At 28.4% G+C, this 23,885-nt stretch overlaps 4 protein-coding genes across 8 annotated transcripts; 2 read left to right on the top strand and 2 right to left on the bottom strand.

Annotated features, from left to right (window-relative positions):
• Positions 1–1,857: 1,857 nt before the first annotated feature.
• LOC132920795 (histone H1A, sperm-like) lies at positions 1,858–2,569 on the top strand. Its single transcript, XM_060983469.1, has one exon. It carries the CDS (start codon positions 1,898–1,900, stop codon positions 2,522–2,524), a length of 627 nt encoding a protein of 208 aa, XP_060839452.1. The 5' UTR covers positions 1,858–1,897; the 3' UTR covers positions 2,525–2,569.
• Positions 2,570–4,649: 2,080 nt separating this feature from the next.
• On the bottom strand, positions 4,650–5,484 carry LOC132919234 (histone H2B). Its single transcript, XM_060980634.1, has one exon. It carries the CDS (start codon positions 5,046–5,048, stop codon positions 4,668–4,670), a length of 381 nt encoding a protein of 126 aa, XP_060836617.1. The 5' UTR covers positions 5,049–5,484; the 3' UTR covers positions 4,650–4,667.
• Positions 5,485–8,934: 3,450 nt separating this feature from the next.
• On the top strand, positions 8,935–20,095 carry LOC132919524 (putative ATP-dependent RNA helicase TDRD12). Of its 4 annotated transcripts, XM_060981193.1 has the most exons (24): positions 8,936–9,133; positions 9,265–9,322; positions 9,585–9,705; positions 10,033–10,200; positions 10,348–10,503; positions 12,137–12,286; positions 12,349–12,574; positions 12,641–12,784; positions 12,848–13,035; positions 13,295–13,426; positions 14,313–14,461; positions 14,631–14,810; positions 14,874–15,051; positions 15,112–15,291; positions 15,357–15,579; positions 15,641–15,788; positions 16,299–16,412; positions 16,475–16,616; positions 16,690–16,800; positions 16,864–17,172; positions 18,174–18,556; positions 18,630–18,757; positions 18,984–19,085; positions 19,826–20,095. In XM_060981193.1, exons 2-24 carry the CDS (start codon positions 9,288–9,290, stop codon positions 19,954–19,956), a joined length of 3,798 nt encoding a protein of 1,265 aa, XP_060837176.1. In that variant the 5' UTR covers positions 8,936–9,133; positions 9,265–9,287; the 3' UTR covers positions 19,957–20,095. The 4 variants fall into 4 exon arrangements, with proteins under 4 accessions (XP_060837177.1, XP_060837176.1, XP_060837175.1 ...); XM_060981192.1 differs by having other exon boundaries at positions 8,936–9,322; XM_060981194.1 differs by lacking the exon at positions 10,348–10,503 and having other exon boundaries at positions 8,935–9,322.
• Positions 20,096–21,321: 1,226 nt separating this feature from the next.
• On the bottom strand, positions 21,322–23,848 carry LOC132919527 (ataxin-10). Of its 2 annotated transcripts, none has more exons than XM_060981197.1 (6): positions 23,126–23,845; positions 22,804–22,968; positions 22,329–22,621; positions 22,071–22,255; positions 21,924–21,987; positions 21,322–21,741 (listed from the first exon to the last, which is right to left on the bottom strand). In XM_060981197.1, the coding sequence occupies exons 1-6, from the start codon at positions 23,467–23,469 to the stop codon at positions 21,554–21,556; spliced, it is 1,239 nt and encodes a 412-aa protein (XP_060837180.1). In that variant the 5' UTR covers positions 23,470–23,845; the 3' UTR covers positions 21,322–21,553. The 2 variants fall into 2 exon arrangements, 1 of the variants encoding a protein (XP_060837180.1); XR_009660648.1 differs by having other exon boundaries at positions 21,724–21,741; positions 21,924–22,007; positions 23,126–23,848.
• Between the last annotated feature and the right edge of the window lie 37 nt (positions 23,849–23,885).

Genomic DNA, 23,885 nt, shown 5'->3' with positions numbered 1-23,885 from the left:
TTTACAATGTTTGGTATACATAAGTTATTCTCCGCGAAAATGTCCCGTTTGAAAAAAAATGCTCTATGTGGCATTGCAGTGTATCAAAAAATATTTGTATATTTACCTATTTCATTGTGATATTATAATAAATATAATATCAAAAGTATTAGAATACAATTTTATGAGTTGAATTGTCTTTAGAATTTACATAATACTTACGTTTGTTATTAAACATTGTCAACGCTGATTGTACAAAAACGAAGCTACACTTCAACCAAGAAGTCATCAAAACGATCCAGAAAGCAAGGCGCATCAGACCCCTAACCCCATACCTAATAATCATTATTCGTGTCCAATCCCACAACAATGAAGTATGAACACTTCCAAAATGTGTTTAAAATCATTAAATTAGGACAGTCACGAATTACATTGCCAAATAGTGGACTAAAATTAATATAACATTTTAATTAATACTGTTTATTAACGTAATAGTATAGGCTTTAGCTGAATTTCATCAAGCTATAATTAATTTGTCTACAACAGAAAGAAATATATTTTATAAATTAATTACGTACAAGTGTACAACCATTATAATGTATCAGCTACAAGACGATTGATGATGTAATTTGGGATATTAGCCTAATATTCTGCTCGTACAGCATATCTAGACCTATATTATAAATACATACAGAGTCTCGGCTGGACTGATACACGGTAGAGATTTTATGCGGTGCATCAAGAGAATACGAAAATCTGTCGTTGTAGAAAACCCTTTAGTTCTTATATTATTATTAATGGTACAACTATTCAAATGTTACGTTATTTGATATTTGCCCGCTTTAGATGGTGACTTAGGTTTTTTTATTAATGAGATTTTATCTCGACAATTATGTACATGAATCTGAAATAAATATAAGTTAGTAAAGCTCACACTCTTAAATTCGGAGGCCTGATTGTAGAATAAAATTTAGCGTATGATTGATTATATTAGCATTAAAATATTAAAATAAAATCCGGTTCCCCGATGGTTTCGGCAACGTTCTGTGCTGTCAATTCGTGTCTTAGATAATGAAGAATAAAATACTCTATTTATATAAAAACAGTATGACATCATCAAGGTACCTGCAACAACACGTTAAATGCTAAAAAATCGTAGAAATAAATAATAGTGTACAGTGTAAACTGCGACGTCGGTTTACTACGCGTACAAACTTTATGATATATATCCGATACGAGACAACCGATGATGTAAAACAAAGTTAAATTTTGTTTATTTAAACTTGAATTATGACCAAAATCCCTTAATGATGTAATAATGTGATTATTTTTAAAAAATATTTAAGGTGAATACGATTAAGATTAGATTTAGAGGTAAAGTCCGTCGTGTAAACATTTCAATGGTAAAAACGTTAATGACGCCGTGCCATAACAGTAACCTAAAATCGTCAATTTTGAAAAGCCACTGTTGGTCGCCATATCGTTCGATTTGCAATCTGCAAACATTCAGGTCTTGGGAAACTCGTATAGAATGTTTTTGAGAAGTTTTTGTAACTTTAAAATTATTTTCCATCATACGGTAGACCATTAAACGTGGTCTACGAAAACCAGGTTGGAAGCGTGGGAATAACGATCCGTGGTGGTTTTATCTTACCAGACAACGTCAGCAAAGCTATATGGGATCATTTGAAATTTAGTTGGCTTTCTGTTAAATTTAAAACCAGGCTCTTAAGATTATTTATTGTCGAGAAATCGCGGAAAATGTTTGCACAACCGCAGCCGTGTCGATGACGCGAATTACGACGGTTTACTAGTCGGTACGGTATGGTGTATATATTTACCAACCGTTTCGTTGCTCAGCATTACATTCGACTGCATTACTTCGAGTTAGTCTACTACAATCGACATCAACTCTACCATGACAGAAACCGTCGTTCTCGCCGCTCCGGCACCAGTAGCCGCATCGCCGGCCGCGAAAAAGTCTCCTGCCAAGAAGAAGGCTGCTGCTGCTGCTAAAGCAAAGAAGCCCGCTGCGTCCCATCCGACTACCTCCGTAATGGTCACGTCTGCCATCAAAGAACTGAAGGAGAAAAAAGGTTCGTCTTTGCCGGCTATCAAGAAATACTTGGCTGCCAACTACAAAGTCGATCCCGCCAAGCTGGCGCCGTTCATCAGGAAATTTTTGAAAGCCGCCGTCGCCAACGGAACAGTGGTTCAAACCAAAGGCACTGGAGCTTCTGGTCACTTCAAACTACCGGTTGCCGAAGTTAAACCGAAAAAGGCAGCTGTAGTCAAGAAGAAGAAACCAGTCGTCAAAAAAGTCAAAGCCCCTGGTGCCGTAAAGAGGAAGTCGACGTCTGCTAAGAAAGTGAAACCCACGTCCGGCGAACCGACAGCTAAGAAAGTCAAAAAGACTGTCACCGCTAAGCCTAAGGCTGCCAAACCAAAAAAATCCCCGGCCAAGGCAAAAAAACCTGCTGTCGCTGTCAAACCCAAAGCTAAGAAGACTCCAACCAAGAAAACAGCAGCTCCCAAAAAAAAGTAAATTGATCGATTGAATCATCCTCAACCCTTAAAACGGTCCTTTTCAGGACCACCAATTTTTTCTAAACTCACTTTGAAATTTTGAATCCAATATTTATTTATTTATGATTCTAGTCAATACGATACAATATAATAATATTCAACAACAATGTGGTTGGTAATGTTTTACTTTAAACGTATTATTAATAATTACTTACAGGTCAATACAAGGATAGTATTTGTGAATAATAACATCAATTTAAACCTTTCTTAGTAGCCCTATCATATTTTTTATCGACAGTAGTTGCCGACTTGCCGTGCAATATAAAATCAGGTCCCAATTATATTTTGTACCAAACTTAGTATGCTAAGTGTATAAAAATGTAATTTATTTTAACCTACATTCTTATATATCAACTAGTGCTCAGAAGTTGTTGCTTTTGCATGTTTATTTTTTTAAAGCCAAATTTAGCGTGATTTCTCTTGAAATTACTATAAAATACATTAAAATAAGGAATATATTAAGATAATACTATAATATAATATATTATATTATTATAATTCACCTATTGTAATTTGAATCAATCTGTTGAAAGGAAATTTGCTATGCCTTACGTTCGTAAGACAAATACAACACATGCGGGTATGTCGTCCTCTTAAGTCTAACTTATTCATATTTAAAATGTATATTGTTATGTAAATTATAGCTAGAACTTTGCTCCCAAAATGGTTTTACGATGAGGCAATCATTCAAATCCTTTTTTTTTTTTTATAATATAATGCACTATAATAAATGTTTAATTATTACATTTTAATTCCTAATTAAGAAATATTTTGAAAACCTCGCTATCAGTATTTTTAAAATTTGAATTTCAAATTTTGTGTAAATGTAAAATGTGTATATTTTATAAAATGTAATTTATTTTAACATACATTCTTATATATCATTACTAGTGCTCAGAAGTTGTTGCTTTTGCATATATTGTATATATCACCATAAATAGTATACATTTTCTAAGTGGTTTCAAATGGTTAATAATTTATAATTTTTTTAAAGAAATACCTAAGAAAAATGTCAATTCTAATGATTTAAATATTTATTTTTTAATAATATACCTACTGGTTTTGTAATAGTAATATAATGTTTATGTGTAATAATAATTAAATCCCATTCCTACGTCTGGTGTGCTTACCTAAGTACTTACCATGTCGTATGAAGGTGGACAGTATACTTGGAAAATCGTCACTATTCCGTGTTTTTCTAAGACTGTTTATTAACCTAACTGTTTTTGCCTAATCAAAAGAATCAAAAGTATTCTTGGAAAACTAAAAAAAATTTACTATTCTACAATTTATTTAGTATACAAATAGGTACGACTACTATACTAATAGAATTAGTATAATATTTAATTATCAAATTTATATTTATATATTATTTTTAACATTAATAATGTACAATTTTTATGACATGTTAGGATATCTTTGATATGGAAAGTGTTTGAGACCGAGTACCTACTTTATTGATAATATTTCAAAAAATGATGGTAAAAATATTTTATTTCAAAAATCATATTAGTTATTGCATAAAGTAGTGCATTGTTTTGGGTAAATGTTGGATAATTAATTGTTGCTTTTTATTCTTTTGTATAAATAAGTTAATTTTTTATAATGATTATGCTATGTTATGATTCATATTATTATTAATATAAATGATATGACACATTCATAAATTTGTATATTAACAGGAAGTAATAAATGTATTCTATTTAAACCTATTATAGTTTATTTGTTACATACTTACATAATATTATGACTGACCCCCTGCCAACAAGATAAACACTTATGGGTATGCTTCAATGCTTGTTTATAATATATACACAAATAAATAAATAAATAAATATTAAAAATTATTTTGTACTTTGTAGCTTAATCGCATTTTTGATTAAAAAATACAAAAATATATAAACTTTAAACATTTGAACTTCCTTGCATTTAGGTAGGATGTGTATTAATAATATATTCTATCTGGCAGAATTAACATGCGTTCGCCAACCATTAACTAAAATTAATTCTACAAACATATTAAACGGGTAATAATAAGTACTTGGTGGCCCTGAGAAGGGCCTTTTTAAACAGAGTGTACAAAACTTATAAGATAAGTTAAATTATTTGGAACTGGTGTATTTGGTCACGGCTTTTGTACCTTCACTGACAGCGTGCTTGGCCAATTCACCGGGCAACAAAAGTCGAACGGCGGTTTGGATCTCCCGACTGGTGATGGTCGATCGCTTGTTGTAGTGGGCCAGCCGACTGGACTCGGCGGCGATACGGTCGAATAAATCGTTGACGAAACTGTTCATGATGCTCATAGCCTTCGAGGACACGCCGGTGTCCGGATGTACTTGTTTCAGTACTTTGTAGATGTAGATGGCGTACGATTCTTTCCTCTTTGGCTTGCGCTTCTTGTCAGACTTAGTTATGTTCTTTTGAGCCTTGCCAGACGATTTCTTCATCGCCTTTCCTGCGGATTTTCCTCCTGGTGCCATTTCTAATGAATGCTAATTGTTGTCAATTTAAACTGTGTACTTGTGTGGTCTGAATACACACCGGACTTACTTACTTGGTAGCACGGCTTTCGCCTATATACTATTCCAGGCTATTGCCTTTGCTAGTAGCTGTAGTTAGAGATGGTTTTGCTATTTTTTTTTTTTTTTTTTATAATTTTAATTTAACTGGTTGCCCAAGGTTTTGTTCTCGGACGTTTCTCGGAAATTTTCGCTATCTAGTTTCACCAGCCATGGGAGGCCACAGAGGTGGTCGCTCCAAAACCAAAAGAGCAAGCACATCCCCTGCTAGGGTTGATCGCAATAAGCAAACCAAAAGGCTCTGCAATTCTCCGCCATCCATTGAACCAAACGTCAAAAAAGGACGCCAGCGTTCAGCAACTGCCTCTCCTGTTCTAGATGAAGAGTCCTTATCAGGTGAGTCATATTTTTCTGACAGTACATGATGATGATGTCGAAATTTACACACCGGACTTACTTACTTACTTACTTACTTGGTAGCACGGCTTTCGCCTATATACTATTCCAGGCTATTGCCTTTGCTAGTAGCTGTAGTTAGAGATGGATTTGCTATTTTTTTTTTTTTTTTTTTTTATAATTTTAATTTAACTGGTTGCCCAAGGTTTTGTTCTCGGACGTTGTCTATGTCTCGAGGTATATAGAGAGGGGGAACAATTACCAATAGTTCTTATATGGTTGTACCATGAAGTAGCGATACGATGAAAAGTGGCTGAGGCATTTTTCTTAATGGTTTGTTGGATAGGAATGAATCCGACTGTGTGCAGAAGCACCGAGTTCCTTACAACGGTCGGTTGGCCTAAAATTATCCTGATGCCTGTAGTCTGAACCGCCTCAATTTTCTTCCAAGTGGATGAGCTAATAAAGGGTGCCCATGCTTCTCCTGCGTAAGTTAAAATAGGGATAATGTACATTTTGAACAGGTTTAATTTGGTTCTAGTGGGGATTGGGCTTTTTTTGTTTAGAATTGGATATAGTAAGCCTCGAATTTGAGTAGCTTTTTTGATAATGTTGGATGCGTGGGTGGAAAAACTGAGGTTGCGGTCAATTGTTACTCCAAGATATTTGACGCTCTTAGACCAAGGGATTTGACCGTTATTTATATTGATATTTTTGATTTTTGCAGTTCCTGTACGGCCAAACAGGATTGCAGTGGTTTTGGATTCGTTTATTTTAAGTCGCCATTTTTTGAACCAGTCTAATGCCAAGTTTGTTTGATTTTGAAGTTGCAAGGATGCAAAACGCGCGTTGTGGTTTGAACAATAGAACATTGTGTCGTCCGCAAATAAGGAGACACGAGATTTAGGAAGTGTAGGTAGGTCATTCGTATAAATATTAAATAGCGTAGGGGAATGACAGGAACCTTGTGGCACGCCCGCATTTGCCTTTCTCAGTGACGAATTTTGATTTTCAATTTTTCAGAGAAGGTTCGTTCTGAAAGGAAAGATTCTGTGATTTTGATAAGTTGTAAAGGGATATTCATGGACATCATTTTGTGGATACACACCGGACATGGTTACCATTTTTATATATAATAATATCAAAACTACAAGTCGTCGACTTATTGGTAAATATACTATAACTATAATAGTTTACACTATCTCATCAATAGGTCCATTATAGCATAAAATAATTGCTTTTCTACCAACATATTTCACGAGAATACCGATTGAAAACAGCATATTTAATTTGTAATTGTTTTATAAACGATGTCGTTTATAATCGTCATACTATTTTTTTTATCCAATTAAACTTCACCTTTTTAGATTTATGAATAATGTATATTTTTTATATGTTGCTCATCGGAGATGTTATACTACCTAATTAGATTACCTTGAGTTACAATCAATCATAAACTCAGTTTCTCCATCCAAGCATTAGACGTAATCATAATTCACAAACGCAACCAATTTTCGATGCTTACTCTACACAGTGCTGTACAACAAATGCCAAATCCCAGCTGGAACAACACTAAACCTTTTTAAAATGCACTGCTTAGGGAACCTTACACCTGTAAATCCATCTGGATAAAATAGATAGAGGCAGTGTCAGAACCATCTTGGGTAAGCCATCAGTCGTGAAGAACTCAATGCTTCTTGACACTGTACACCAATTTACCTAGCCGCCATTTTTGTATACTTGGCACTTGGCAGTATCCTACACACCTTACGTCCTTACCTACGGCTTACAATTTTACATCAGAAACTATATACAAAGAGTTGAAAAATACTGTTCGGTGTGATAATCGCAGTGTATTGATCATAAATAGTAAATACTATTGCTTAGGGAATGGGACTTTTCGGCGCTACCGTTTCGACACTGCCGTATCGGCGATAGATATTTTCGACGCTGCCGTTTCGGCGATAATGACAAAATACATGTTATAATGAAAATAAAGTATAAGAATAAAAAAATAAAAAAATGCACTATAAAATTGCATTTAAATTATATTTATTATAATAACTAAAAAATTGGAAAAAAAATTGTATATTTTATTTTTATAGTATTGTTACTTTTGTATTTATTAGTTGTTTAGTTATGGACGTACTAATTGGCTACTATTACTACTAGCTATGATAAAATTGTTATCGAAATAACTGACTATAAGTTATATGTGTATTATTTTGTACTAAAATCCCAATTCTAATTATTACTATACACTATTTTTATAGTCATGAATGTCGTTGAACTTGAATTTTATAAATTTAGTACTTAATAAAAGTACTTATTAAAATAACTTAATATTTTTTTTAATTACACATAATATTGTACTAAAAGAAATTTTCACTATAACATGTGTTTTGTCATTTTCGCCGAAACGGTAGCGCCGAAAATATCTATTGCCGATACGGCAGCGTCAAAACGGCAGCGCCGAAATGGCAGCGCCGAAAAGTCCTAGACCCTATTGCTTATACTTATGATTTTTAGTAAACAATATTTATTTTATCTTTTCTTATTTCTCCTCTAATAAAATGTTATTCCAAGCTGTAATTTAAACCCAATTCACCTTAGTTAATAACCCATCTCTTGTAAAAATCTTTCGAGCCATTGATGTTTATAATTCTAAAAATTATCGAACATACTAAGTCAATCGTCATCATCTTCGCAACACTAACCTCAATACCTCATAGTAGCAACTTTTCGTTGTACTAATTCTTTATTGTTGTGCATGGATGACAAAAACTCAATAACTTTCCATTTGAGTAATTCTAATACCTAACTCTTTATTTGTAACTACTATCTATAGATGCAGTACTAGTGTACTACAGTAGACGGTCTACTACAAGTACTCATTTAGTTGCTAAATAGTATAGAAAAATAAATGCATTACCGCCATTACCCATTACTCATTAGTAGTATAATATATAATATCCCTAGTTCAATGATTTACATTTTTCTTGATTAAAAATCAATATACAGAAATTAAAATCTATATCCACGTCGACCTCTATAACCAAGCTGAAATATCGTGGAAGTATTGACTATTGTCTTATCTTAAATAGATTGTGAAACAATTTATCATTGTAACAAATATTACTTAAAATACCGAATAAGTAAAATGTTGCCATGTTGGAATAAGACGAATAAGTGTATATTCTAGACACAAATATATTATGTACAGAACACAGAAGACAATATTTGAACAAATTTACTTTGGAACAAAAGGTTATGATAACGATTCATTGCTATCTTTTATTATATTATTTACTATTATTGTTATCACTCTGTGGTCTGTGCAACTCCATAATCAAGGTAGATACTATAATATTATATATATATACACCTAGTCCATAATGTTATGTTTATCAGTCCCACGTGCTGTTTATAAACTATAAATTTACTTATGATAATAATATGAACTAAGCAGTTGCACGTGTTAAACGCAATACCTATCAATTTTTGGCAAATTAAATAATAATGACTAAAATACCTATGTTTATATTTTCATGGTTTTCCCGCCGTATTTATCGATGATAGTATGATACTATGATGGACATTATAGTCGGATAACGAATACTTATTAGTTATTACTTATTACTTAATAATAGGTACATACTACTATGTCCAATAAAAGTTATTTTGATTTTTCCTTGTCATTTGTTCGGTTATTATTACTTCTTCTTGTTATAAATATTATAATTAATTATTTTTAATTTTTTACATTCGTTATTCCGATTAGTTATTCTCACTGTCGAATTTAATATGGCGAATCACATTAACTTTAAAAAATATACTGAGTAAGTACATTGTATAAGATTATACCATTTAATTAATAATTATATTAATTATATCGTGGGGGATGAAAATATTTGCTGTATTTTCATTTCCTGTGCTTAACTATGACTTCTTAGCATGTAATTAGTCACAAAATTACTGGTCGCATACCTAACTGGGTGTCCTAATAAACTATACAACTTATGTCTTACATCAAGAATTTTTTCTGCTTTAATTAAACTGATTTAATCTATATTTATTATAATACTTATATAATTATTTTAGTTTGCTATATAATTATGATGGATCAAAAAATAATGCAACTTCAACACCAGTTTATGGACCTTATGAAAAATTACACCTCAGTGATTGGGGTCAATCCGATATACATCACGATATTGTGCAGGTATAAATTCATGTTTTTAAATTTTTTGTTATACTTAATTAGACATTATTTTTATTTTATTTCTTAGTTAGATATTTTCAATATAATACATTTACTACAATGCAATTCCTTGTTTTAAGCCAATTTAAAAGTTTATTTATGTTGGGTACATGGCTTATTTTTTCTGTAAATAATTCATTTTTAGATTAGTCTAATTAGTTCAACTTTAATAGTCATCTGATATCTACTTAACTTCATAGATATTGTATATTAATGAATCTATTATATCAAATGTTTTGCATACTAATTGGTGGGTATGTATATATTGTATACTTTATTTATTTACAGGCCTTTGATGAAATTAATATTAAACAAATGAAACCAATACAACAGAATTCATTTTTATACTTGATGAAACATTATAATACGGCAATGATTGGTTTTTCAAAAGGAAAATCAGTTTCTTACTTAGCAAGTATTTACTCTTCAATTATGAAAAACAGTGAAGATAAAGTGGTATGTTATAAAATGTATAATTGATTTATGTAAGGAGAACATATTAATATTTTTAACTACTTAAAATTTGTGTTATTATTTAGTTTTGTTTTGTTTTGTTTTTTAATTTATCTAAAATAAAAATAATTGAAACAATACTATTTTCAGAAAAATACTGTCATTGGGCCCAAAGCTATTATACTTAGTAGTTCTTTAGGATCATGCTCTGTATTAGAAGATTTATCAAAAAGACTTTTTTCTTCGACTAATAAAAAGATTAATATTGTTGTAGCATATGAGTCTATTTCAGTACAACACACAATAGTAAGTGAAACACTTCAGAAGATGTCACACTTTTTCTTAAAAGCTTCAAGGTTGATACAGTCAATTCTAAAGACATTTAAAAAAACACTATTGTCAGTAACATAAATGTTTATCGCATGATCATTTATGATTCTAAGATTATACAGAAAATCAGTTATTTGCAAAAATAACTACTCAGGCTACAATGCTACTTTCATAGTAAGAAACCAAATATAAGACGATACCGATTTTAATATTTTCTGTGATATTGCGTTTTACTTTTTTTGATATCAGTAATTCAAAATATTATTAAAATTATACCTTATAGTTTATTTATCTAAACAACAAATATTTCTTTCTGTATCAATTATATATGTAATTTCTAAATTATAATTGTAGCTAAATTTTGTATTAAAAGAGAATAATCAGTTGGTTAACTGATTTTTGTTGATTCCTACAAATCTTCCACCAACAAATAAATTATTATTATAAAATTATTACTACAGTGAAACCTGTATATAACAGACAGTCACGGGACCAAAATAATTGTCCTTTATAGACAAGTGTCTGTTTTAGATAGGTTTCAGTGTTTTATAAGTAAAATTAGAAACATCTGTTTAAGGGAAAATGAAAATTTTGTACGTATATTATAATAATATTGTACATATTATTATAATCTTTATCATTATTATTATATTATTATATTTTAAATTTAACTATAATATACCCGCAATTAACGTTATCGAAATCGGAGATAATGCAATCGGTTGTAATCTGTGTTTTCACGTGTACTTAATTGCGCTCTGTATTGAAACTGTTTCATAGTTTATAATTTGATATTTAGATTTGAACTAGGATTTTTGTCCGTTATGAAATCACAGGGGTAAAATATTAGTGTCTGTGTCTGTAATACAAAGAGTCCGTTATAGACAGGTCTAAATACATTGGAATGCCTATCTTTTTGCTGGATCGGGTCATTTTGTCCATTAAGTCAGGTTTCGCTATAATTGGGAATATTGTTGTAAATGTTTGTGTGTTTTCTTTAAGAGGACTCAGTACCTGCATGTGTTGTCTCCGTCTTACACACGTGATTTTCGTTCACCAGTTTCAATATTGTGCTGTTAGTTTTGATATTAGAGTGAATTGACCTATTATATAATTTAAAGGTAAAATTATTATCCAGAGCCCCACGTAGCCTTTTTTTATTATTATTTTTAAGTAAGTTATGACCTTTTTGAAACTACATTTTAAAATGATCATAACATATAGGCCCTGGATAATAATCTTACCTTTATATTTTATAATAGGTCAGTTCACTCTTATGTCAAAACTAACTGCACAATATTGAAACTTGTGAACAAAAATTTGCCATGTCGCACATGTGTAAGACGGAAACAACAAATGCAGGTTATATATCCTCTTGAAACATCGGTTAGCAAGGTAGGGGAAAAATCAGTATGCCAAAAAAGTGATTATTCTCTTTTGAGATAGAGTAAAGTGGCTCTTTTTTGTATAGAACTGTTTTACAAATATCATTTACAAGCAATTTATGTGTATGGCAACCTCTTAAGATGTTTAAAATGATAAAAAAAATAAAATAAAACTTTATACCAAGTTAAAGTTGTTAATTTAATTTATATTTATTATTTTTTAGGCAGCTTTGTGTAATGGATGTGATATTTTAATTGCTACTCCAACTGGCCTCCAAAATTTACTTACTCAAACAAAAATATTTAGTTATTCAAATTTAAGACATTTTGTTTTTGATAATATAGATCTACTGCTGGATAACTATAAAACTATAGTAACTACATTATTATATTACATTTTAAATAAGAAAATATTTAATTAAAAAAAAAATTTTAGATGGGTTATCTTTTTAAAATTTTAATTAAACTTAAAGAAAAAGAAAAATATAATATACAATTAATATCTGCATCAGTCAGATGGAATGAAGAAGTTGATACATTTTTAAACCAGTTGTTCCTGAAATGGCAATATATTTTTGGATCTCCCCTAGAAGCTGCTCGTTATATGAAAATAGGATTTAATGTTGTACACGTTAAGGATGATAAACTCGAAAAAATATTACGTAAACAATATTTTTAAAGATAAATTTTACATATGTGTTAATTATTATTTAATTCTAAAATTCCAGAGTTCTTAAAAAATAATATAAAGTGCAGTCAAAGTGTTTTGGTTACATCTAATGTTGATGAACTCTGCATAATATCTAGTTATATTCAACAACATAGTTCTAGTATAGAGGTATTGGTGCCATGTAAAATGAGAATTTCTAATGGTAAATTAATTAATGGTTACTCCAAATGACTTACTTTTATATACAAGCTTTATTTTTGTTTAGTTTATACATTGCAAGAATGGAATAAGCCATTAGAAAAAAAACAACGTTTATTAATTTGTAGTGACGATATGTTAATTGATTTTTATATTGTTGATGCTGATTGTTTAATACATTATGATATTCCTGCTGATAAACACAAATTTTCAATAAGATTCAGTTTTCTACAAAATTCTAACAATGTTCTTAAAGTGAGTCTTTTAAACTATATTGTTTTTAATTTAATTAAAAAAAAATTATATACATATTAAGCAATACTAAATTACTGCATATTAAAATAAATAATAGCAATAATTTTGTATAGCTTAAATTAAATATAATATATGTAAGTAATCTTAATGATTTATAAAATGTATGGACATCGTCTCATCCATTCCTAAGTTGATGTGCTAATCACAATTAAATTGCCTTACCAAAACTAAATTTTCATTTTTATTTTTTTGTTTATAGAATAAAGACCAGAGTACTTATATATTTTTAAGTAACAATATTAAAGACATGTTGCAGTTGCCAAAAATAGTAGAAATCATGAAAGTTTTTGGTAAAGGTGAAGTGGATCCTATTTTACTGAAACATGCCAAGGTTTTAAAAACTTAAAATGCAACTAAATAATTATACACATTGATATAAGCAATTAAGGGTACTGGTCTAGTTGACCCTCGTCAAAGTATTCTTACGCTACTCAGATTTAGATGACCTCCGTTACTTACATTTATTGTGTTTTATAATTTATAAGAAACATGGCACAAAAATTATTTAAAGCATTTATCATACTGCAGTATTTCCAGTATATTATATATATTTCAGTGATAATAACAACTGAATTACTGAAGTAGATACTCCATAATATTATCATTGATTAAATACTTAATAATTTAATCGATGATATTATATACTGTACCTGCTGTTATACCTATTTTATATCATTAATTTTATTACACTGATTTTACCAAACATTATTCTTAAAATATCTAATAAGTGTATTTCATACAAATACCTAACATTTATAATTGTCATACTGTTTTTATCTGCAGTATATAAATTTTATATCAAATAATTAGAATTTCAAAAACACGAGATTTAAATAATGGGTGTTTACTGTCTAGACCTGAGTTGCGAAACCAACTAGACTAGTACTCAATTAAGAGGATATTACATAAAAATGAGTTATTGAGTGTATAGAACACAAACAAGAATGAAGAAGTTAACAAATATTTGTCATATATTATTGGAAAATCTATATTTTTTTTAGTTAAAGTATATATTATTATCTATAATAAATATTAAAACAAATCATTTTTCTGTTTTCTAATAATATTTATACATAATAGCTTTAAAATAATTTATGGCGGTATTTGTTAATTAGCTTTTTGTATATTCCAGGTGTATGAGATGAACAAATCTTGATGTGTTGTACTTTTGATATGAATAGTCTAATAAAATTAATTAAATTTTAAATGTTTTTTAGAATATCATTGACTCTCTAGAAAAAGAAAAGATAAATTGTGTTTTCTGCAGCGAAATACAACAATTTGGTTATTGTTCTAAACCTATGACATGCCAGAGTCGTCATATTTTATTCAAGGAACATGATGAACCTGGTGTTAACATTCCTAGGTTAATTTGTATTACTCAAATAGTCTTGTATTAATTAGTTTATAACTAACTATAATTAAACATTGAAATATTTATAATTAAATTAAATAATATATTATAAATTATGGTTTATAATTTATAACCATAGTATTTAATAGTTACATATGAATGCTTAAACTTTTTTTTTTAGATCTGGATTAGCTATTGTAAAAATTTTAAAAGTTTATGATGCATCTCACATTTCTGCTAAACTTTTAAAAGTGAATAATACAAATAATCTCAATGATGAACAACATTGGTCAAATGTAGTGGACCATTCTGATGTCATTAATTCTAAGCTCAGTTCTTACTTTTCAAATAGGAATTCTGAGTAAATTTTAAATTAAATAAATCTAAATAAAATTACATTTTAATATATTTTTAAATATTTTAGAGTTCTTCATGAAAACCCTAACCCTGGAGATATAGTTGCTGTAAAGATTAATAATTCTGGAAATATAATCAATACTGAATATTTCAGGGCACTTGTTATCAATGTAGTTGACAAAAATACAAAAAACCCTAAAGTGAGGGTTAAGCTAATTGATGAAGGATATGTTGAAACTATATCGGTAATTAGCATTTATTAATTTAAATCATTTCTAATATTAAAACCATTGATATATGTTTAGAAATGGAATGTATTTTTGTTACCTGATATGTTAAGAAGTATACATACTACTACTGTCGATATGTTTTTGGCATCCGTTAAACCAATTGGCTTTGATAAAACATGGTGCACCCATGCTAACAATCATGTTGTAAAACATTTGAAGGATGCTAATATTTGCAATAATCCAATTATTGTTAAGGTATGATATTTAGTAACTATGTTTCATATGGTTTTTATGTGTTCAAATTATAATTTTTTTTCCAGATTAAAATGGCCTTAGGAACTACTATATGGATAAAAAAACTATATGAAAAATATTGGGATTCAGATTTAAAGAAATATGGCTTTGGAGAAATTTTGCCTGAGGTTTTATTTAATATTGGCTACGCTGATATAAATTTTGAACATATCGAAAATTTAATAGAATTCAGTATTTCAGCTGGTATTGCCACGCCACTCCAATTAAAAATGAATGTTGAGGATAATAGTAAGTTAAATTAACGATTTTACTATTCATAATTTTTTATTCAATTTTCATGTTATTTTAGAAGAACTCAGCATAGACGAATATATGTCAATTTATAAATTGCCTCAACCCCAATGGGCACATTTGGAGCAAAGTATCACTTTAGTAACTGTAAAATGTTTTATCAGTCCTAAACTGTTTTTTGTTGATAATGTCAAGTACTATGATAGGTAAAATATTCTATTTGTTTGTGTATATAAAAAAACCTTTAAAAGATTCCATTACTATAAAAACTTTATTGTTATAGAATAATTTTATTTTTATTTTTTTTGGAAAATATTTTAAGAACTTGTCATAAATGTTTTCTTCAATATTGATATTCAGCCTTTTTAAAGGTGTTAATCCTCAAATTAGACATTCAATTTTAGATTTTGAGTAATAAATGTATTGATTTTACTGTAATTTTTCAACTTTGAGTGTGATTAATGGTAGCATATTGAATCCAATTGGCTGTATGAGATATCTTAAGTAATTTCCAGTATGTTTTCTTCTATTCGGGGGAGAAGAAATATAGATAATAAAAAAATACATTAAAAAAATTTTTAGTACATTTTAAAACATATGAAGTCACTAACTGCTTGTAATATTAATGGAGTAGTGTGAAATTATATAAAAATTATTCTAGTAAAGTTAGTGATTTATAAATTAATATACAATATTAAAATATGATAATATTTTAGACTTGGCGATCTTCAACTAATGATTGATAAATATGTAGAAGAAAAACAGCCAGCAAAGTTAAAACATGTTATTAGTGGAGCAATTTGTTTAGCTAAACATCCTCAAACTAATTTGTAAGAATTTTAGTATGGCATTATATGTATTCCATAGCTATTTTAACAATTTTTTGGCTTAGGTATAACCGCATTAAAATTATTGAAAAATGTGGTAATGGAATTGTTGAAGTTTTTTTTGTGGACACTGGAGATTTTTTTAATATTAAATTACACTTATTGCTTATAATACATCCAGACTTAATTACTTACTTACCATTCCAAGTAAATATCAATATTGTAGTTAAATTTAAATAATAATAGATTCTTGTATTTATTATTATTATTTTATTTTTAGGCGATTGAATGTAGTTTAAGTGGCATTAAAGATATATTACCTACAGGCAATGAGCTAAATGAACTAATTGATTATTTATTTGATATGACTGAAAATCAATTATATTTAAAAGTTAGTAAATACTATTTTTTTTTATATATATATTTTTTATATTGTATCAATTTTTAATTTTAGGTAACTGACACTATTTCATCAACAACGTTTACTGGCGGCAGTCTCTATGAAGTGATTTTATATGATGAAGATATTAATATTAATTTAAAGTTTCAGACTAAATTCAGTCAATATTGTGATCACGCTAAAATGTCTACATTTTTAAATTTAATAAACAATGAATATAATGAAGATATTATTGTAGATAACGATAAAGATATTCCATATTTTATTGATGAAACTAAATTCGAAATTGAAGATATGAATTCTAATGAATTAAAAATACAACAAGAATTTTTTAAAGAATTTGGAACTGCTGTTTTTGGAGAAGTAATCAATAATTTATAGAATTAATCATTATCAATTCTTAAAAAAACACTTTACACACATTTTTTCCATCTTAAAAGTGTGTATTATAGCAAAATATTTATATTCAGCAGTTCATGTTTAACTTAGTTAGTTTTAATATTAAGAGGACGTCTCACCCGCATGTGTTATCTCCGTCTTACACATGTATGACAGTAAATTTTTGTTCACCAGTTTTAATAGTGTGCTTTTAGTTTTAATATTAGAGTGAATTGGCCTATTATCAAACCCTAAGGTAAAAAAAAATGTAGAAGTGTTTTTTTTTTTAAATTTTAATTTTAATAAAAAATATAGCTTGCTTTAAATTTAAAGTCCCTCACGAACTACAGACATTGTTGTTACCTTTAAAATAGATTATAGGTAAATACTGAATTCAGTGGATTCATATATTAAACATACCAAAATTAAACAGAGACTAGATATGCCATATTGTGCACTTGTAAAATAGAGATATCCAATGTGGTAACTTCCTCAAAATAAGATGAAATTTAGAGATTAAAATATCCAACATTGCAAAAGTATTTTATATTATACAATAAGAAAACTTTTTTTGGTGGGAGGAGTGTTTTTGAAAAGTAGAACTTTTTTTTAATAAATATACAAAAACAAAAATGAAAATTAGGTATACTTATAATACTTTTTTGAAATACAAACATTGATATAGCAAAAATAACGTTAAAATTGAATAAGTAAATAACCATACAAAAACCCAAGTATGTCGGGGGGGGGGGGGTGTTTGAACACCCAAAACACTGCCCTGTGCACGTACCTGATATATTATACAATGTGTCAACATATACTTTTATTGATAAGATTACCAAATTTGAAGGTTTTTCAATACTAAAACTATTATAAATCCTTAAAAAAAAAACAATGATTAATAATTTACAAAACAGAAATTAATGTATATATAGTAAGTTATTCTATTGTCAATATTTAAAATTAAAAAGGTATTTTATTTTTAGGCTTATGCAAAAATGTTTGAAAGTACAGATCAAAATATTCAAGATGTCAAAAAAGAAGATTCTTTAACAATCACAGATATAACACCATTAAATGAAAGTGAACTTCTAAAAGATTACACTAATGTTGAACCATTTAAACCTAATGAAATTATACCCACTGGTAATATAACAATGATAAAGGATAATGTATCTATGCTAAATAATTGCAAACAGGAACGTAGGGAAAAACGACGAAAAATTTGTTTGACATGCAATACTAATATACATTCAATCGTTCCTATATGCACTTGGCATCAAGATAGAAATTTTATTTATTTAAAACTCAATATTCTTGAAATAGATGATTTTAATTTGGATAGTACAATGGAAAGTATTAAGTTTAAGTAAGATTGTATCAGATATATCATGCAAAAAGATGTAGAAAATGTTAAACTTAACCAAATGTTTTATTTGCAGATCTCAATTCAAAAATTTTACATATATGTTTTGTGTTAGGCTTTATGGATTTATTATGAATAAAAATATAATACATAGACATAATTATGAAGGTTTCTATATCAAAGCTGAAAAGTTGTTCAAAACAGGTATGCATTTTATTATGAATAGATTAGTAGTGGGTTGAACTATAAATTATTAAATCATGCTGTAAAATCAAATTTTGTGACAAATCAAACATTTAGAAAATACTTTTTATATAGCTGAATAAAACTGCTTAATAATTTAATCTAATCCAATATACTTCATCCCTACGAGTATGTCATAACTTATAACTACTAGAAGTCTAGATCTACATTATAGTTATTTTTACAGATTACAAATGGCCACAGTTGTTTTTATGTAGTAAACATCATAAATATGTGAAATATGATACAGAACACATTGAAATTAAAGACTTTTCCATCTGGATAAAAGGTATTTTAATTAATAATAATTTATATAAATATAATTTTATAATTGTGCTATAAGGATTGTAGAGCTTTATTCACCAAACATGCTCACTCTTATTTTCCTTTAATAATATATTTTGTTTTTGAGATGAAAACAATTTTTTTTCTTGATGTGATTTTTGTTTGAAAGTTTGTCATAGCAAAATTGCAAATATGTTACCATAGCAACCTCTTGGATTTTTTTTATATTATCATATTAAAAATATATAATGATTTAATACTTTTCAATGCAGTGAAAAAAGTATCAAGTAACATAATATATTAATTGTATACATTAATTTTTTTTTTCAAATGAAAATCATAATTTGTCTTGTAGATTATTAAGTATTGAATTTTTGAAAATATTGATGTATCCAAACTAAAATTTTAACAATTTATTTTAACTTCATGTTCTACGGAATAAATAATAATAATAATAATAATAAGTTTAAATGAGATGAGCTATAATGATTATAATATTATAGTGGGTATTATTCTTAGATTCTTAGCAAATAATATATTTTATAAAGATATATCAACAATTTAAAAAAAAAAATTGCTTTATAAATTACAATAAAGGTTGATCCTCATTTGAATATATGGTTCTTAAGTGTACTTAAAAACCCCAAAAATCAAATTTTATTTTGTGTTATTAAAGAAATAGGAGGTGAGAATAATATATGGTAATTCACTTTATTTAGGTTTATCATTTTTGTTTTCTTACAGCCATGAATGGATTTAAATTAAAAGCCAAAGGTGTTCCTCTAAACTTATTGGATAATGAAAGTTCTAATAGTGATTGTTGTAGTGACAGTGAAGACAACTTTGATTTTGACGATGAAAATAATTTAATATAATTTAAGTTTTAATGTTATATATTATCTTTTTTGTTATTGTTAACAAGTTTTTAAGTTATTTTATTTTAATTCTAAGATGACCAGTATAATGTATACCTATATTTACGAATAAATAAATAAAATTATAACTATTTATCAATCATTTTTGTTTTTGTCAAGAATTTATAACTAATATTTTTATTACAAATTTGGTAATTCTCTCGCCTAAAGCTTAATTCAAATTATAATTGATTATAAGGTTTCAATATGTTAAAATGTATAGATGCAAGTCTGAGATAGAAACTTTTAACTTCTAGGGTCCTACAAGGTGAACCAATCTCTTATTCATCAACAGAATTCAAAAGGTTATTCTGAATTTTCATCTCCACAACTTAGCTGATGAGCTGAAAATGTTCTGCCAATAAAGTATATAGACTTCAGAATGAGAGCGATAATCTAGTATTGGTTAACTCAATCAGGCTTCACTTAAATGTTGAAAAACGCTAGTCAATGTCCTTCACTTGGAGAAGAACTCATAACACTCATATCTATATCATAAATAATCTTATTTGAACTTCTGTTTTAAATAAATGAAACCTAGATGTATTCACTAACCAGTAATCTAAATCACCATACTCATAATCAATTAATTTATTGCTAAGCATACAAAACGTTAGGATTCTTAATCTGTGTTTCATCTGTATTCAAGCTTCTATCCTCACTGATAGTTCTTTTATGATCTTTAATTTGTCCTCTATTTGAGTACAGTTCCGTCCTGTGAGACACCTTTAAACTAAACACAACTCGAGTGCATACAAACACCACTTCCCCATTATACCTATTACATGATTACACCCCTGTCATTCGTGCATTATAATTAAAAATAAACTATAGAGACCTAGAAGACAGAAGAATTGGTACCAATCTAAATTTTTCTCAGAGAATTATTGATGGTACATACATTTTTTCAGTTTCTCGACACTCCGTCCACTTCGTTGTTCCATTTGTTTATTGTCTCCTTAAGTGTTTCCAATTATACTTGTAATCAACCCATCAACCAGTTAATATAGCTGACAAACAAGTTGGGAACATATTCTTAAACTAATGGTCATCTTTTTTCTATGTCATCAATCCTACAATGACTTATTCATTGCTATTTGCAGTTATTATTTAGTCTATTAATATAGGTATATAAGTACTTTTCTTTATTGTATATTTTAAATTATTAATTTATTACTGTTAACATTTCCCAACATAGTTAATCAATTAATAAATAATACAATAGTTTACTGTTATAGTAGTTTTCAATAACTACATGAAGTCAGAGCCATAAGTTATTTTGTACCTAGGGGCAAACATTTTCATATGGGCGGGAAATTTACAAAATTATAAAATGATTGTATTTAGTTTATTCCATAAAAAAATAATATAATTATTCACCTTAAACTTTTGTTTTTTAACCATGCAAAAACTCCTTTTATTTTCTTCTATAAATCCTTAGATTATAATATTCTTTTATAATACTTAATAAACTTACACAGGTATATGAACTATTATCATTAACATTGGTTATAAAATATAGGTAAGTGGCAATAAGAAATAAAACTAATTATTTAACTTAGATGAACATAGTGTCGCTATCTGAGATAGAATTCTTAATTGAAGCCATTTTAAGTGTATCGGTTAGTTTAACTGATGATTCAGGGTCAATGGATCCAATAGAATCTATATTAGCCACAAAATTTTGGTTATCCAGATTTCCTTCCAAAATATTTCTTAGTGCAAATAAGCTCCATTCACGCATCACTGGAACAAAATTTAAATGATTAGCTACTGTTCTATTGGTAATGCATAATTTTTATTAACAAATGTATTAAATAAATCTAAAGAATTTTTTTTGTTTAATAAATTTAATCTTGATCAAAAATAGTATGTATAAAATAAATTTAAATTTCCTAACATTGAATATATTAATAAACGAAACTTACAGGGATTTTTGGCATCAAATGCACAACACTCCAACAGTATAGGAATAATATTATCAGAACGCATCTGTAAAGAAAATGTTAAAACTATATATATGTTTATGCATTATTAAAGTTATTGTGACTTAAACTACAATATGGTGTACTTACTAGGTTTTGATGTTTTTGGTTGTTAAAACACATATTTGCAATCAATCGTATTAGATCTGATTTGAACCAAAATCTATTGTGAGTTTGTACATCTGAATTAAATAGAGCTGAGAGATCCTTCACACGACTAAAGTCATTTGAATCATCATTATCCTTGACACACTTATGTATGGATACCAACAAATCTAAGATAGGTATATTGGTTATTATTTAACAATCATACAACCCATATTTTATCATAATAAACTAATCTTATACCCATAATTTTTTTTAATAGAGCAGTGTGACTTTTTATTTCAGAATTGAATTTTTCTATATTTGAAGCCTTAGCAAGAACATTCACCACATGTCTTGTTATTTTTTCTATGGCACAATCGATAAAAAAATTATTTCTTATTACAACAATGACATCTAAAGATACTTCTTTGTTATAATTGTCAAGCCAAATGGAGATAATGTTCATTAATTCATCTTTAGAACAGTCAGGAAGATTTGTAAAGACCAATAAGAAATCTTTTGAATTTGAAAAGATTGAATCTAGAAATATTTTACTAAAAATATGTTTAATTTAATTACTATTATAATCAATACATAATATTATATAGTAGAAAAGTAGTAAAAAGTACCATTGAAAAATTGCAAATTAATGTTATATTCTATGAAATTAATGGATATGACTATGACTACTATTTACAAAATATTCCTTATGTATTATGTATAACACAATACATACCTATATTCCAATTCTTTTAGGGTCCAATGTGTCATAATCTGTTGAACTATATTTGCATCTTTTAAGATCTCTTCTCTGAAGTTTACATCACACAAACACAGATTATACAGCAGCATCATTGAATTATTTAATAGCTTGGAATCCTGAGAAGATACAATAAAATGTCTAAAAAAAATAATAAAAATATTTAAATATTCAATATGAATAAATAATGCACCAATATTTTGACTAATGTGTTAGAACAATTTTGTAGAGATGAGTGTACATTACATAATATATTGATTATTTTTTATGGTAAGGAGTCTTAGATAAAACAATTTACCTCAACGTACTACAGAAACCATCAAATATCTGCCGTTGAGAATTCTCATGGCCCACAGAGAAGTTGGCCAAAAACTGTAGCAATATACTACAGCTTAGGGACTCGTTGGCAAAATAAGTGTTGCAGTACCATAAACAGATTTCAATCAGTCCGGAATCCAACAATCGGCATTTATCAGTATCATCAAGAAAGGGTGAGTTGTTCCGAAGCCAACGAAAAGTGTCTGTAGTGTTTTTCATATCATCAGAGTCAGACTGGCCGGACAATCTTCTGGTGTTCAGGTCCTTTATACGGCACATAAACTCTTGCACGTCTTTATTCTGCTGTCCTCCAGTCGACATCATTTCGTTTGCTTTAGAGGTCGAAAATTTAAATTATTATATGTAATATTATGCGGGTTGTGACGATTAATATAACACTGTTCAACAAAAACACGGCACTGGCTAGCCACCAAAACTAAAGATAAATTAAATTACTTAAATCGCGGTATCGACTGCTGAATGAAAAATACAAAATCACTAGATTCTAGTGATTCTATTAAAATAAATCATTGAACTGAACATTGGAGTTTGAAACTTTGAAAGTGTGCAATGTGCTATTATGTGCATTTACTAATTACCTGCCGCCAATTTAAAACAGTTACCTATTTAACATTAAACGTACGGCGCATAACACGTCTGAACTGGTCGCTACAAGTTAGGACTTAGGTTAGTTTTATACATTCTGTGATAATATGATATCATAGACCCACAGATATATA

The sequence above is a fragment of the Rhopalosiphum padi genome, chromosome 2, assembly GCF_020882245.1.
Source record: "Rhopalosiphum padi isolate XX-2018 chromosome 2, ASM2088224v1, whole genome shotgun sequence".
Taxonomy (NCBI): Eukaryota; Metazoa; Arthropoda; class Insecta; order Hemiptera; family Aphididae; genus Rhopalosiphum; species Rhopalosiphum padi.
Note: the sequence above shows the minus strand (reverse complement) of the source record. Positions and strands in the feature narration are given on the sequence as shown.

Coding starts and splice junctions, on each gene's coding strand:
- LOC132920795 (XM_060983469.1), top strand. CDS start 1,898: ATGACAGAAACCGTCGTTCTCGCCGCTCCGGCACCAGTAGCCGCATCG.
- LOC132919234 (XM_060980634.1), bottom strand. CDS start 5,048: ATGGCACCAGGAGGAAAATCCGCAGGAAAGGCGATGAAGAAATCGTCT.
- LOC132919524 (XM_060981193.1), top strand. CDS start 9,288: ATGGCGAATCACATTAACTTTAAAAAATATACTGA. Junction 9,323..9,584: donor AACTTTAAAAAATATACTGA/GTAAGTACATTG, acceptor TAATTATTTTAG/TTTGCTATATAATTATGATG. Junction 15,292..15,356: donor ATAATCCAATTATTGTTAAG/GTATGATATTTA, acceptor TTTTTTTTCCAG/ATTAAAATGGCCTTAGGAAC.
- LOC132919527 (XM_060981197.1), bottom strand. CDS start 23,469: ATGATGTCGACTGGAGGACAGCAGAATAAAGACGTGCAAGAGTTTATG. Junction 22,256..22,328: donor TCTATTAAAAAAAATTATGG/GTATAAGATTAG, acceptor TACCTATCTTAG/ATTTGTTGGTATCCATACAT. Junction 21,742..21,923: donor ATTTGATGCCAAAAATCCCT/GTAAGTTTCGTT, acceptor ATTTTGTTCCAG/TGATGCGTGAATGGAGCTTA.